General features: G+C 34.0%; 1 protein-coding gene and 1 long non-coding RNA gene across 3 annotated transcripts; one reads left to right on the top strand and one right to left on the bottom strand.

Moving 5' to 3' along the window:
* Positions 1–815: 815 nt before the first annotated feature.
* On the top strand, positions 816–2,729 carry LOC117213353 (survival motor neuron protein-like). The gene is made up of 5 exons (XM_033458704.1): positions 816–1,087; positions 1,257–1,439; positions 1,565–1,659; positions 1,955–1,977; positions 2,367–2,729. Exons 1-5 carry the CDS (start codon positions 1,043–1,045, stop codon positions 2,663–2,665), a joined length of 645 nt encoding a protein of 214 aa, XP_033314595.1. The 5' UTR covers positions 816–1,042; the 3' UTR covers positions 2,666–2,729.
* Positions 2,730–9,855: 7,126 nt separating this feature from the next.
* LOC117213352 lies at positions 9,856–13,774 on the bottom strand. Of its 2 annotated transcripts, none has more exons than XR_004488634.1 (2): positions 13,735–13,774; positions 9,856–10,079 (listed from the first exon to the last, which is right to left on the bottom strand). It is a non-coding gene; the product is annotated as an uncharacterized LOC117213352 (long non-coding RNA). The 2 variants fall into 2 exon arrangements; XR_004488635.1 differs by lacking the exon at positions 13,735–13,774 and adding an exon at positions 11,480–11,705.
* Positions 13,775–15,527: the final 1,753 nt, after the last annotated feature.

Raw genomic sequence — 15,527 nt, 5'->3', positions numbered from 1 at the left:
TACAAAAACTTTCACGGCATTCTTCGGCTGCTATACTGGGACGTTCCTTTACTGTGATAGGTTATAAAACGATTCCTAACACAAGTGACGTATCTCTACCGGACACGTGCTCTTCGGGCCACACGTTTTATGATACAAGACCAGCAAAATGATCAATGTGTAATTTTACATATCTTACATTTTTTCCAAATGAAATATTGTTTTTATTAAACGTTTAAAACCTCAGGCAACATTTATTTCATCTGATTTCAGTTTTACAAATATATATCTATAATACATATCTGTATAAATTACGGTCTTGTTATATCAAACAGGGACCGACACTCGCTAGGGAAAACTGCCCAAAAATTGAATCGTAAAAACCAATATGAAAGACAACAAATTTCTCGTTCTGCGGAACAAATAGAAATGAGCAGAATATCTTTATCTTTATCTGAGACATTCAAAGCGTATCACGCATACGCTAAACCTGAAGAAAACTTTCTTGTCTTCCATGTTCATTTTTCCCTTTCCATTTCCGAACGGTTTCTTCTATATTTATTTACATGTTCGTGATTGATGCTATTGACAACATACAACTAAGGGGAAATACGAATAGTAATAGATAGATGTATAATTCATTATGCAATTTTATAGAATTAAATCTTATTTATCTTCAGATATAAAAACTATATTTACCAGCTGAAACACTAACGCATATGCAGTATAATATAATCTACTTAACAATCTCGTTTTAGTTATAATATGTGATTAATTCTTTTGCTATTTCCCTATAAACAGTTTTTTGTGCATACAATATTTTTTTATAGTATTCTAATATATTGTTAGATATTGTAAAGAAAGTAAAATACAGTTATTGAAGTTTGGGAACATTCAATGTTAACCTTGCTTCAAAAAATAATCTTTCGAATGAATGGGGAATAGATTTTTAGTATTATAGTTGGTATAATGTCATCATTGTTTACAATGTGTTAGAGTTAAAGAAATGAGACAAATTAATATTTCAGAAGCAAATTCAATATTTAAATGATGTTATTTTAAAATGGCAGATGATATGAATGTTCTTTTTATACGAGGAAATGGAAACGTAATGGTTTTAACATTATTTTAGTACAAGATCTTAGCATAATAGTAATTAACAGTATCCACTACCTTTTAGTCAATTTTTGAAAAATGACATATATGATAATTTGCAATAGTTTGATAATAAAATACTTGTATCAATATTAATAACATATAATTTGCTATCTCAAAAGGATACAGACACAGCCAATGATAATGTTTGGGATGATAGTGCATTAATAGAAGCATATGATAAAGCAATAAATTTAGCAAAAGAAGAAGTTATCAAGCGAATGGGAATGGATGTTGGAAATTCTCAACCGAAAGAAAACCTACAAAATCTTAAGCAGCCTAAACACGCAAGTAAATTACATAAGGTTGTGATTTTGATAGAATATTACAAATTTGATACAGAATATTATTAAATATATTGATTAAGAAGCAAATTATTTTATTTTGCTATTTACTTATATTTATTTGTATACACATCTTTTCTCTATAGAAATGGATCATAGGAGCACCTTATCGTGCAATATACTCAGAGGATGGAGAAATTTATGAAGCTATAATATCAAAAATTTACGAAAACAATGGCACGTGTTGAAGTGGTTACCACTTCTAAGAAAACTCTACATCTGGTCTTTTTTAGTTTTCTCAAGCACTGAAGCCATCGACAGCGTGTAGACAAAAGACTGCGACGAAGTCAGGCCATAAACAGTAGACAGGCGACGTTGGCTTCGGGGTTTTTCAGTTATTAGGTAACACAGCTAGCGTGCGGATCTGGACCAGCTCAAATTGTATTTTTACTTATTACACTTCTATTTAAATATATTTTCTACCTTACAATTTATCCACGTGTTTTCTCTGTTTACACACCGAATAACCTCAACAGCACGTGTGTTGTAAAATTTGTAGGTAATACCTTTAGCATGATGGTTATGTCAATTAAGAAATGTACTAAAAATACATATATATATATGAAGTAAAGGCTTTCGCATAGTCTATCACAGTGTCATTCAGCAGGTCCTTAACTGGGCAGGAGTACCTGTCAATGTCTATGGGGAGACCCGTGGGATATAGGGTCATGAACCATAAACGTGCATGTTACTTATTGTTCATTATTAGCTGCTTGGAATATAATTCTCCTCATTAGACGAGTGATTATTACTACATATATCAAGGCAAACGTTTATACATATACATTTATGCACGGGAAATTCTAATACATTGCCTGTAAGGACAGTAACTGAATGGCACTCAGTCATTCTATTAAATGACAAAAATTTCTTTTACTCTGTGTTTAGGCTATGGTAATACAGAGAAAGTCGAGTTGAGTTCTCTTTTAGAATCAGAAGGTTTGCAAAGTCAAATAGCACAACAAAAGAAAGCTTTGGAAGAGAAATTCAATGAAGAGAACGACGAGACTTGTGAGACTAATTTTTCTACAAATGTAAATTCGAAAAAATATAATGTAGAAAAAATGGATTGTGACTCTGAAGAAGCAAATGCGTATAATCACTTCATACCGGGACCATCTTTCAATTCGATGACTGATATAATGCCACCTGCACCTCCTTTACCACCACAATTAATGGCCAAGTAAGTACAATTTAAAAATTCTAATGGAATGCTGAATACTTCTAATATTAATAAGTAATTTGGAATAAGTTTAAGCGGAAGCGAATTTTGAATAATTTTTGAATAATATCCAGTTAATAATTTGTGAAACAAATTAATTTCATTTTATTGTTGGAAACAAATTATGTTACGCCGGGCCTCTCTGCCTGGCCCAGGTCACATACCGCGGGCCAGACGGACACCAGATGTCCGCTTTTCCGTACGGCGTACCCTCAATATCCTTAAGCACCCGCCATAAACCCGAGTCACTTGCCTGCTAAGGTCCTTCAAAACAAACAAACATCTGTGTTCGAAGCATTTCTAAAGACTATTGTCTACCACGGCGGGACAAGGGAAAGTTGGTTTTTCTCACGCACGCTGCAACTTTCCTCCCACTAACCACTTTCTCTCGAGGGCAGTTAAGACCCTTCGTTTAACCAATTAAAAACGAAGCCTATTCCCTCACTCTCCTAAATAACATCGGCACCAACAAATCCGATGGTCCCGTGCGCTAGACACACCCATCCTTAGCTTTCCTCGGACACAGCATCGTCACTCAACTTCACTTCTTCTACATCGTTGGAAAAGTCAACTACCAAGTATACGCTAATGCCCAGCGGGGCAGTCTAAGCATAACGCGAGAGTCGGTCTCGGTATTGTCGAGCATACATTTCCTCTCCTAAATCTCATAGTGCTACGTCCACTAATACACTAAATCTAATTATAAGAGCCCTGCTCTAACGCATATATCTATCTTAGCTTCGTGCGACAAGTTGTTAATTGCTTATTTCTCTACGTCAGTGTAATCTAAGTGCTTGAAATATATAATTTATAATTCTGTGAATCCCAGGGTTATACAACCTCAATCACCCCTATTATCTCAACGGAAATCAGGGGATCGATCAATTCGTGGTGTCGATTGTTATAATCGTAACGGGGATTTACGACCCCCGTTGACGTCTCTCCTCGCGATTACGTCTCCCCGCGATTGGTCGAATAAACAAATTAGTTGGATTTTTCTTTCTTTAGCAGTTTTTGCCAGAGTTGACCTGACGTGCTACTTCAGTTTCCATCTTCGCTTCTCGAAACTTCCAACGTCCTTGGTGTTGGAGTCTCTTTGCCCAGGTGAGTACATAGCTTCTAAATACTCGTCGCTGTTCATCCTTACGAGCCTCTCGAGCTTTAGTTGTCAATTGTTATCGTTAAAGGAAGAGAAGTTCGCGACAGATGTTATCGAACAAATCGTTTATTCTCGAAAAGTTCGAACTTGTTCGTTGCGTTTGAATATATATGGACGGACGCCATTTTTCATGACATCATCATGATTTGTCATGTCGTGAGTATAGCTTTTGACTACCATATGTTTGTGATTTATGTGAAATTTGACCACTATACCGTGATAGAATAATATTTCCAATGAATTATAAATATTTTACATTGTGAATTATAAATATTTGTTACAAATTATATCGTACTTGAGATGAAAATGAACCATATATCTGCTTATGGAATATGAGGTAGTAAATCATTCGAAACATAATAACGATTAATTAAGCACATATACAATAACGTTTACGAATGAATATTGCGAATTATTGTATGGCTTTAATGCGGTATTTAATGTTTTGATTGCAGTCTTTGAAATGGTATCATAGGTGCTGATATAATATCGCGCGAAAAAGGAAAGACCAGTGGTTAATATTGCAGGTGCACCAGTGCATTGCGCTCGTCGAGGGTGGTTTTGACGCTGGTGCCGAGGAAAGGCGCAGAACGTGTTCGATCGACCCGCGAACGTAGCCTGTGCTCATACTGCGACAGAGTTCGTTTCAGTTAGGCTCAGTCGCTGTTTGTCCGTCGACAGCGTATAGTCGCGTCGGCCTACGATTCCTTTTTTCTTCTTGTTTCTTGCGAACTCTCTCGCAACAGCCGTTCTATACGTACGCCGCCAGTATATCGCGTGATCATCGTTCCCGTTGCTTCCCTTACCCTCTCATGTCCTTCGAAGAAGACCTCCCCTTGGTTTTTCCTTGTTTGGAGGGAATTCATCGCTCGGACACATGGACTGCGAAACACGAGGGTTGATCGAGGCATCAGCGTGATGTACTTTTCAGGTTTCATATTTTCTCTATGAGACTTTCTAAGGAGAATTTGGAAGATATACATTTTTAGGAAATAAAGGTTTTTATGGAGTCATCGATAGGTTAGAATTTAATTAACTCTCTTATAACAGGTATTCCAATTTTTTAATATATAAATTTAGTTTCCTCTATGGTGTTAGAGAACATAATGGGGGCATTTTATGATATAACGAATATATTCGTATATATTTTAGTTTATTCATTCGTCAAATTTCCCTAGTAGGCCGGCCTGCAGCTCACATGCAGCACTTAGTAAAAATTTGTTTTGTTAGAGGTTGGCCATTCCTCTTGCTATAAAAATATCGTAGAGTCATATCATATGATAAAGCACCTTCTGAAAGCTAGATGCTCGATAACGAGCCTAATGATTCTCGGTAGTTTGTAATGTCAAGCTTTGAATTGGCGAGATCGCTCTGCTGTCAAACCGCCGTCCAGCGGCGACCACATTCTTTAACCACGTTCAAGGGGTATATCACGCTACAGAAACCATCAAAGGGTTTGCAAGTTAGTTGCCTTTTAGAAGTGGGGCAGTTGGTTGTTACATGTCATCCGTAGTTGCTGGCTGTTCTCCTTAGTCGCCATACATCATAGAGACGACAGTTACAGTCGCCAGTTGTCCTTGCTAATGGTTGCTTGTTGTCGCTAGTTAGTTCTTGTTATCGTTATGTATTCCACCAATCACGTGAAATTTAACGTATGGGATTTTATTCTTCTTTATTCTTTCTGTAGGGAGATTTTTTAAGACGAGGAAAATATAGAATATTTCAAGACGACGGTAAGGTTTGAATTTAAGCAACTATTTTATGATACAACAAAGTGGAAAAACGATTTAATTTTATAAAGTTTAAGGTAATTTTTTAAAAAACTACGAATTTAAAAGATTCAAATAGATATCTTAAACGTAATTAAACCCTCCATATCGTAAGAAATTAAATGAAATTGCGCAAGAAAGTTAATACATTTAATGTATTATTTTAAACATTTATTTAAAAACATTTATTTAAAATTTAAGTGTAGTCGTTGACGCGCGCGCGCCATTCGAAGCATTTGTCAGTTCGTTACATCTGCGGTAAAAGTTGTAACTACGAAGAAGCTTAACATATGGTGCGTCTCAAGACGACAGTAAAAAGTATTAAGAGATTTTTCGAGATTTTTTCTTTTAAGTTTCCAAGTACTTTTTCTATTTAACTTCTTTTTTTTTGCATTTTCTCACAATATTCGATAAATAGAGACGAAATATGACAGTTCTTAGTTCGGGGATTTATTGGTTCGAAAGTTACTTCAAAAGTGTTTCTGGAATTCGTGCGGTTAATACTTTTAAACTACTGAGTACGACTTATTCCGTATGGCTGGACAAATCTTTGTTGATACTGTAAGCGTAACTGGTCCGGATATTGTCTTGTGGAGATAGAAAAATACACGAAGTATTGATTGAACTACATATTTTTTTAATTCTTTTTTAATTCTTTTAGTTCTTCATATATTGATAATAGAACGATATTCCGCTACTTTGAGCACAATATAGTAATGTTTAAATAAATAATAAAATTTACGCATTTCGTCTTCATGCGTCGATAAGAAAATGCAAAAAAAGTTAAAGAAAGATGATGCGCAGACGCGAAGTTTAGTCAGCAATAATATTTAAAACCTCTAAAATATATTGTACACATTTATTTGCAAATAAGCTCAATGAAATTAAACTGTAACTGTGTTTCCAATAATGTCTTCGATGTATTGCTCGCCATTATGTCGGATTAACAACTCTAAGTGATCGACCTTAATCACTAAATGGCGGCCGTGATTCAGTGGTATAGCTTTACATATGACGGACATCGCAGGCGCTTATAAGACGTCTATTGTGAAACGTTTCCAATAGCACCGTTTATGGGATGGTGAAATCTGAATATATATATATATCGCTGAAATATATATCGCTTATCACTTGAGTCTGACACGATCGTTTTTAAATAGAATCACAATTTTTTATTCTTTACAAAATCAGTCTATAAAGATTATGTGCAAATAAAATAGATAAATAGATAAATGGTTGTACAAACTTATAAAACAGATATTACAAGTATATCTAAATAAATGATATATTTATAAATTGTAATATTTGATCTAAAGTTTAAATAAATAAAAGAGATACTCGTGACTTACAATAAAAGTATTTTTTTTCAATTTTTAAACAAAGCAAAAGTGGATAACAATTTTTCAAAATGTAAAAATCAACACAATGGTTGGTTTCTTTAATTAATCAATAACGTTTAAAGTTAATTAATGTCCAGAGTGGTTTGTACATTTTGTATTTCGCCGTATTTCAACGTTCGATGTGTAAATAAAACTTGATGCCTGAAATATCGAAAAAATAATTAAATCCGATCGTTCCGTCGAATTTGCAAATTGTATACTCGTGTAAAATCGAGTGCGCTTGTGTATGCTGATACGAAAAGTGGTAGTATATTTTTCTTTTTTCGATTATCGTTATCACTTTTTGTGTGGAAAAATTAATTCCGTGAAATGGAAGTGCAATCAATACGGCTTATCACGAAATAATAGCACAACGACGGTACATATTGGTATTGACGTCAGCTTCACAAAATTTCTCGAGTATCGCAGTCGACTATTTGGGTTAAGAATTCATTTTCAAGGTCCTACAAGCACGAGTATCTTATGGATAATGGAAATTTTCAGTGTACATTTTAATAACCATATTTCATATTGCATGCTGCGGTCCAAGAAAAATTCGCAGTTAATATTCTGCTAATCCCTGCTGCTTTTAAAGACCATAAGTAAGGTCCGTAAGGTCGTCCGTAAGGTTTAAAAGATTTCGAGTAGATTTGTATTACGTATTTTATCTTCTAATTTTTAAAGAGAGGGTCGTGTTTAATTAATTGAAAATGACGAAACTGTAATGGGACATTATTATCAAATATTAAACGTGGTTCCATTGGGTACTTTTATGGTCTTTGCGAGATATATATGCATTATACGTTGCTATTAGCAACGCGTAGCGATGAACGATGGAGAGCAGTACCTTCGTTATCTCGTCTCGGTTGTGTACATATCAGTAATGCACAGTACTCGTACTAAATATCTTACAAATTCCATACAGATTTTCAGATTAGTTTCGAATAATACCAACACGACCATGATAGTCACAGTACAGTATTAAATAGTGCCACTATGCATAATACACTCCTAAAATGTTTCTACAAATATATTTGTCCGAATATTTTTGTCAGCTACTATATCCTAACCACGATTTATTAAACAATATATAGATTTAAAAAAGAATATATAACGACATTACTTGTTTAGGCTAGATTGGTTTAACTTGTATAGTTTTAATAATTGTGTAAGATCAAACAAGAACTTATCGTTAGTTTGGCGAGATTTGATTACACGAAGCAACATAATTGCTTTGAAACTCAGGACAGAAAACAATGTCAACCGGTAGACGCGTTTGTCTGGTGAACGTGTAACGCGTAAATAATAGATAGCGACAATCACGCGAACGCTAGTTACAGCTGACTTGGCTTACATTGTAGCATTCAAACTAGAGTATACGAGCCGTAAGCGCTATTGAAAGTTCAAAGGCCGACTAGTGAGCTTCATCCTATCTCATTTTTTAATCAGGCGATGGATCGACGAATCGTATTGATTTCGAGGATTATTATAGTTCTGTGGGAATTTTAAAGCGTGGTTTGTCTAATCTTGTCTCGTTAGCTACAGACTCTTTGGCGAGCAGCCTGAAACTTGATCCAGTTTCGAGAAAATGAAAAATTCGTTTCTTCTCTTTGCTTCCCTGTTCCTTCTTTCCTCCTTTTTCCCTTTTTACATCGCGTTAAGGCCCGTTAAATAATATTGACTGCCGTGGACGCTGGCTGAGAAGTGCACTTTATAACTAGCTTTAAAATCACTGACGTCGATGAGGACAAAGGTAAGTTAGAGGGTCATTTATCTGGGCTGGTGTTATTCGACCTGAACTCTGCAGCTTTTCAGAGCTTCTTTCGTTTTTCTTTTAAGAGCAGAGATGTTAACTGGTCTTTTGTTACGTGTAAGAAGTATGTACTAAAGCTTATTTAGCACCAATTGGTTGCTCAAAGTCGAGATATACATACCTATATTATATTAATACGTTACAGAAGATTAGGCGTTAGTTAGCTTATGAGAATTTATAGTGTGTCACAGATCACAAAAGCAGAATGACTACTTTTTCATAAACGATATATGTATATGAATTGAAAGTTTAACTATTACGCCACATACTTCTCTCGATAAACGTCGTCGAATGCATATTGTTAAGGAATATTAGCCATTTGAATTCAATAGTTTCGAAGATACTAATGCTTCCGTGAAGTTTTTGCAGGCTGTTAATGTTTTATTGAGATACTACAAATTTTGAATAACTTCGATTAGAAATAAAAATCACATTACATTAACGCGTAGAATGTAACGTAACGTAGATAATGTAAATATAAATTATATTACAAGGAAATAATACGGGTAAGTAATGTGAAACATTCTGGTTAAAATTGCATCCTTTGAAGGCTAGGACACACAGTACTTACGAAGTAGATTAAGTACCAAATGGGGTACTTAAGAAAATTCATGTTGTCATTGTTTAATAAACATCTTTAGCTAATAGCCTTCTGCAAAAGCTGGTTTAAGTTATGCTAACTTATTCCTTATTAATTGCAATTATATTGTTCGTATCTCCTAGAGGATTAACAATCCATTTTTATAATGGATAATAAAAGTAAATTTCTATTAGGTTGTCCCAAGTTTCTTTCGTTTTATAAAGAAATGACAGATGCACAACATATTTTGTTTTATGTTATTCTATATTATTTTACATTAAATTGGAAAAAGGTGGATCACACGTAATTCAATAAAATAATATAAAACGAAAAATGTTGTACATCTATTACTTTCTTATAAAACGAAAGAAACTTTTGGAACAACCTAATATTTCTCTACTACGACGCTTTTACAGTGCTAAAATATTTGATAAAAATGTTAAGAAATTCTAATATTGATTTAAGCGTATCGATTTATCTGCTCTTCATATTTAATCAAACAGAAATTGTTAATTATGATTTCCACTTAAAAGCGGATTGCATATTATGAGGATAAATTATCAAATTCATCTCTAATATAGACATTAGAGAATCATTCATAGCCGCAATCCTGTTTACCGCTAACATTCCTGGTACTCAATAATTCATTAGGTGACTGCTTTAGCCGCACAGAATACACCTACAAATAATTAATCGCGATTAATATTCCATCGACTTTTGAAAATCCCTCGTGTGATCTATTTCATGCGATGAGAATACGTATAAATTGAGATTGCGATCGACCATCCTCAGTCGGATAAATCGAGTGATTCAAATTATAACACAAAAAAAAGTTAAAACTAGTTACATTATCTTTTTCAATTTTTATGTATTATTTGGCGGAAGAAACTTTGGTAATTGGTAAGTAAAGTTCACCTCCTTAATGTTAATGATTTTAATATGTTATTAAGCTCAAAGTTCTAAGGAATTTTCTATATATATATATACATATACATAACTGTGTGCGTATATGTATAATATACGTATAACAACCAAAGTTCAGCTCTCAAGTGTACGCAAAACTTTTATGTTCATTTTACGCTATACCAGTATGTTTCATGAATTTGTTTGCTAACAGTATCGAAACAAATAACAAGCAGAGGACGAGCTATTCATGAATTGTTTTGCCAGCGTGTACGCTCCCAATATTTTCTATTTGAGAAAACATACTTGTTGCTATTGCAACTACAAATATTTTTACAGTCGACGCTTTTGCCGTGAATCATTGGCTAACATGTAAAATCGAGAAAAAACATGGTTTATTGTGATGGAAATGTGGAAAACCGCAAAACCGATATAGAAGGGAAAATAAAGGAAAGGAAGGTAGATAAGTAGAAGCTTGGGGCCAAGTTTAATTCACTGAAACCGAGCTGCTTGTATTATCACAAAACAAAATTGCCAGTACGTCATTTCCGTACTCTCGTCCTCGCGAAAATGGTTTCGCTTGTTAAGGAAAAACGAAGAGACAGGGAAGAGAGGAAAAAGCAGACGGAGAGCGCTTTTAAAAAGCTGGCGAACCGTGTGTTACCACAACGAGACACGCGATGCTATTTGTCGCTTTAAATTGTGCCGCAACTCGTTTTTGAGATCTTTGCCAGGGGCGCGTTAAAACATGCTGAAAATATATTTCTGGCTTTTCTGGCGTTTAACTGAAATATGACAAATAACGTTGTAAAACATATGTACTTATGACTTACAGAGTAATTGAGTGTACAAAATATATAGTATACAAAATAGTCAGCGATTTAGGGCTTTAAAAGATCAAAAGGAAAGAAAAGAAAAGAAAAGAAGAAAGATAATATGTTGTGGCAGTCTAAGTCGATCTAAGAAAATAGATAAAGGGAGGGAGGAGCAAAGCTAGTTAATCTGGAAAGAATCCAAGCGTCAATTTCAAGCATTTACAGAGAATCAAGCGGGCTGGTTAAAGTCGTGAGTTGAGCAATTATCCCGCGTTAGTCCCACGCGAAATTGATCCAACCATGCAAAAACGAGTGTATTCTGATTTCTGTCGCAGATACTTTTGGCTAGTGCAGTACCTACACGGTGGTTGTTGAAATAGCCGCTTCTCATCTATTTTCCGCAGCGCGGACATAATCCTTTGATCCCTTACGACTAACGAAGTTTTCGAAGATGTACGGCAGTTTGAGATTCTACTTGAAAATGATCATGATTGCGGTCTGTGTGCCGTCTGCTCTTCTTTTTGTCCTTCCGTTAAAGACTGGTAAATTGATACTGATTAATTATGCGATCGAAACCATATATAATGGCTACAAAAATGCCGCTAATATAATATTCCTTCTTTCTTGTATCTGTCTGCCTCTCAGGTCGTTTTACTAATTACAATAAGTAATTTCGACTTCTTTGCGCTCTCTTTTAACGCATTGAAACTTGATCCAGTTTCGAGAAAATGAAAAATTCGTTTCTTCTCTTTGCTTCCCTGTTCCTTCTTTCCTCCTTTTTCCCTTTTTACATCGCTTTGTTCTACATCGCAATTTACATTTATTTGTAAAGTTTGAATCTCCTCGATATTGAAGATGTTGAAGCTGCAAGTATGTATTTCATTTTAATCCATTCGAGACCGAGATTTAATTGTAAGACGATACCTAGGTGTCGGTACGATCTGAATGTTTAGTTAGAATGATTCTGTGTTTTACTCTCTCCAAGATATCCTTTTCATACTTTGATTTTAAATCGATGACAATCTTAAATAGTATGCCTCATATTTTTAAAATATAAAATTATATACTATGTTATTCTATAATGTATTATGTACAGTTATATATATATATATATATATATATATATATATATATAATAATTCTATATTGAAAAAAATATGAAATTAACATGATATATACATTACTACATAAGTTATATATAAAATATGTATATTATACCCTTGCCTACTGACTGATATGAATTTCTTTCGGTCTCAAATGCGTTAAAAGAGAGCGCAAAGAAGTCGAAATTACTTATTGTAATTAGTAAAACGACCTGAGAGGCAGACAGATACAAGAAAGAAGGAATATTATATTAGCGGCATTATCATGTTTTTGCTCTCTTTAAGTCTTTCAACGAGACAGACAATCTACAGGTATTAATCGACCAATTTCTCCAAGCTGATAACTTCGAATTGATGTTTATATATAAGAAGTGTTATGTGTTAATCTGTCTAAATGTTTAAAAGGTGTTATAAATTAAATGTTGTTAAACGATACGTAATTGCCTTTTGATCGTAAATTTTACTATCAAGGGGTCTTTTATGTATGCGTAATCATTGTGAATTATAACAATTTATGTGATCGATATTAAAGGTGTTTAAAAGCATGTATTTTTTCTATATTATTATTCTCCTATATTATTATCCTATATTATTATAGCATTCCTATATTATTATAATATCCAATTACATGTTGATACACAAGATATACAGATTATTATTTATAACGTTTTGGTTTTCTTAATTGAGTCATTCATGTAGTACAAATGATAAGAAATTAGTAATAATTCACAGAAAAAGGATATCGTAGTAGAAATATTATAAAAAAACATTTTCTGTTTTAGTGTAGAGTTACTCCTTCTTACAGACAGTGTCGTACAAATCTGTACGTCTCTGAGAAAATGTAGGTATCTGAGCCCTTACTTCCTCAACAACTTTTAGATCTGATAGAAAAAAGAAACATACGAAGTAATAAGTAATGCTTACTAATAAATTCAACAAATACAGAGGAAGATGGCTAAATCGATAAATTAACGAGACTAAAAATTAATTACATCATGGATCTCTCGCTTTTAATGTTAAGCTGTAAATTACCGATATCGGTGACTGCCATATTCTCTTGAGTTTCCAAATCGTAAAGAATCTTTCCCCAGGGATTGGTCAACTGTGTATGTCCCCATGCGATGTAACTTGCTTAAGGAACACGAGCCGGTGATATGCAGGCAACGTATAATTGATTATCATTCGCTCTGAAAAGCTGAAGTAATGACCAGTGCAGTGGTCCAGTGGTCATATTGAAGCAGGTCATATAGAAGCAGGAAATATGAAGCCACCGAATACCAATTAACTTCGTAGTTGCACGGTTCACATTCCATCATTTCTGAATATGCGAGGACAGTCCTCTTATTGTGCTTTTAATTCTTTTATTTGTTTCATTTTCAGCAAATATACTGGTTTTTTAAATTATGCTTCTTTTTATACAGAGTTACAGATTATATTAATTTTATATAGAATATATTTAAGAAAGATATTTAATTTTTTGCTAGTTAAGTATTGATCGATTAAGTTACTGTACCTTTGTTCCGATAAATGCGTGCCATTTCCTCGAATCTAATATCATAGCAAATGCCAATACCTATTTTGCAGCCCTTCACATCGAACGTCGTTAGGGAGTTACCAGGACTGAGTGAATCACTGTCTCGAAAAGTAATCTTATTAGGAATGTCGATGTCGAATAGATGTACCTAATAACATAAAAATGTGGTCGCTAATTCTATTGCTACAACTTTTGTAATTTAATATCAAAGTTACCAACTCCTAAACTTTAATTATTTTTTATTTAATAACTGACAGCGTTTTTATCACTTTCTTTTATTAAAAAATCTTATCATTTAATGATGTTTAAAAAGGAGAAAAAATAAATATAATAATATTTTAAATATGTGAAAAATTTATATTACACATTACAACAAAAATGGGCGTTTCCCGTATCATAACGTATTTTATAAACCGTAAATTATAGAATTGGTTATAGTATACGTATGTACATATGTATATTCCTAAATTATTCCTAGATAGAGTCACTTTCTTCACCCCAATATTTTCAAATTCAAAGCCATAAAGGAATATATTACTTACCTTTCGGTAACGGTGCGTTGCTATCAAAGTTCCATCGGGACCCCAAATAGTACAGGTATTGTACAATTTATCGCCCTCTATTTCAGGCATCGTACCACCAACTACATAGATGTTTTCTTTAGCTGCGTTCGATGAAGCAACGCTCGTTTCATCATCAGGAATACTCTCGGCGTATTTTGGAAAGTACTCTGCATTGCAATATTTCAATTAATGAAAAATAACTGTCTTTTGTTCCAACCATAAATTAAATTGAAATTTTTGTCAGTTTTTTATTTTTTAAATTATGAAAATAACTAAGTTTTATATTTCGACTTAATTAAATATGCAATTACTTAGCTAATAGTATATATAATAAACTGTTTCTACAGGTTCAAAATGAAAAATGAATATTTAGAAATATTTAATTACGACAATGCTATTTGTGTTAGCATCAGTGGCTTGTTACTCAACGACTTTGCTAGTACTTTTTGAAACATAAAGTTAGTTTTCAATTAACACTTATACTAGAGGCGGAATTATAAATGCAAAATAATTGATAATACTAATTTATATGTACCTAATTATTAGTATCTTAAAAAATATATTTATACAAAAATCACGACAATCATGAAAATGGGGAAATCCTATATTCTCGACTCAATTCACAATTTATTTTGTATATTAATTAGATTCCGCGCTCATCAGTACGTACTCACTGGCGACATCGAGAAAATGTATCGGCAATTCCTCGTACGACCAGAGGATCGGAAATATCAAAGGATATTATGGCGCAGCGCGAGTGGAGAAACAGAAACATATGAGCTTAACACCGTAATACTCTTATCATAGAAATAGAAGCAGTCCTCAATTCCCGCCCGCTAACTTCTATCTCCACCGATCCAAATGATCTCCTAGCCCTCACTCCCGGACATTTCCTCATTGGCGATTCATTAATGTGCTTACGTGATCGAGATTTCAGGGACATTCCATCGAATCGACTCTCCAAATGGCAGCATATCCAACAGCTTAAACAACATTTTTGGAACCGCTGGCATAAGGAGTATTTGAACGAGCTAACCAACCGCAATAAATGGAGCAAGGGTGGACACAGCATCCAAAAGGGCACAATCGTCATCCTCAGAGAGGACAACGTTCCCTCCATGCATTGGCCTCTGGGCCGAGTTATCAAGGTTCATCCAGGCGCCGATGGTGTCATCCGGATAGCTACAGTTCAGACGGCAAAGAGCATTT

The sequence above is a fragment of the Bombus bifarius genome, unplaced genomic scaffold (genome assembly GCF_011952205.1).
Source record: "Bombus bifarius isolate JDL3187 unplaced genomic scaffold, Bbif_JDL3187 scf7180000008747_frag, whole genome shotgun sequence".
Lineage (NCBI taxonomy): Eukaryota > Metazoa > Arthropoda > Insecta > Hymenoptera > Apidae > Bombus > Bombus bifarius.
Note: the sequence above shows the minus strand (reverse complement) of the source record. Positions and strands in the feature narration are given on the sequence as shown.

Excerpts from the sequence above, each read along its gene's own strand:
- LOC117213353 (XM_033458704.1), top strand. The coding sequence starts at position 1,043 with ATGGCAGATGATATGAATGTTCTTTTTATACGAGGAAATGGAAAC. Across the intron at positions 1,660-1,954 it reads ATTTACGAAAACAATGGCAC|CACGTGTGTTGTAAAATTTG; the intron begins GTGTTGAAGTGG and ends TAACCTCAACAG. Across the intron at positions 1,978-2,366 it reads GTGTGTTGTAAAATTTGTAG|GCTATGGTAATACAGAGAAA; the intron begins GTAATACCTTTA and ends CTCTGTGTTTAG.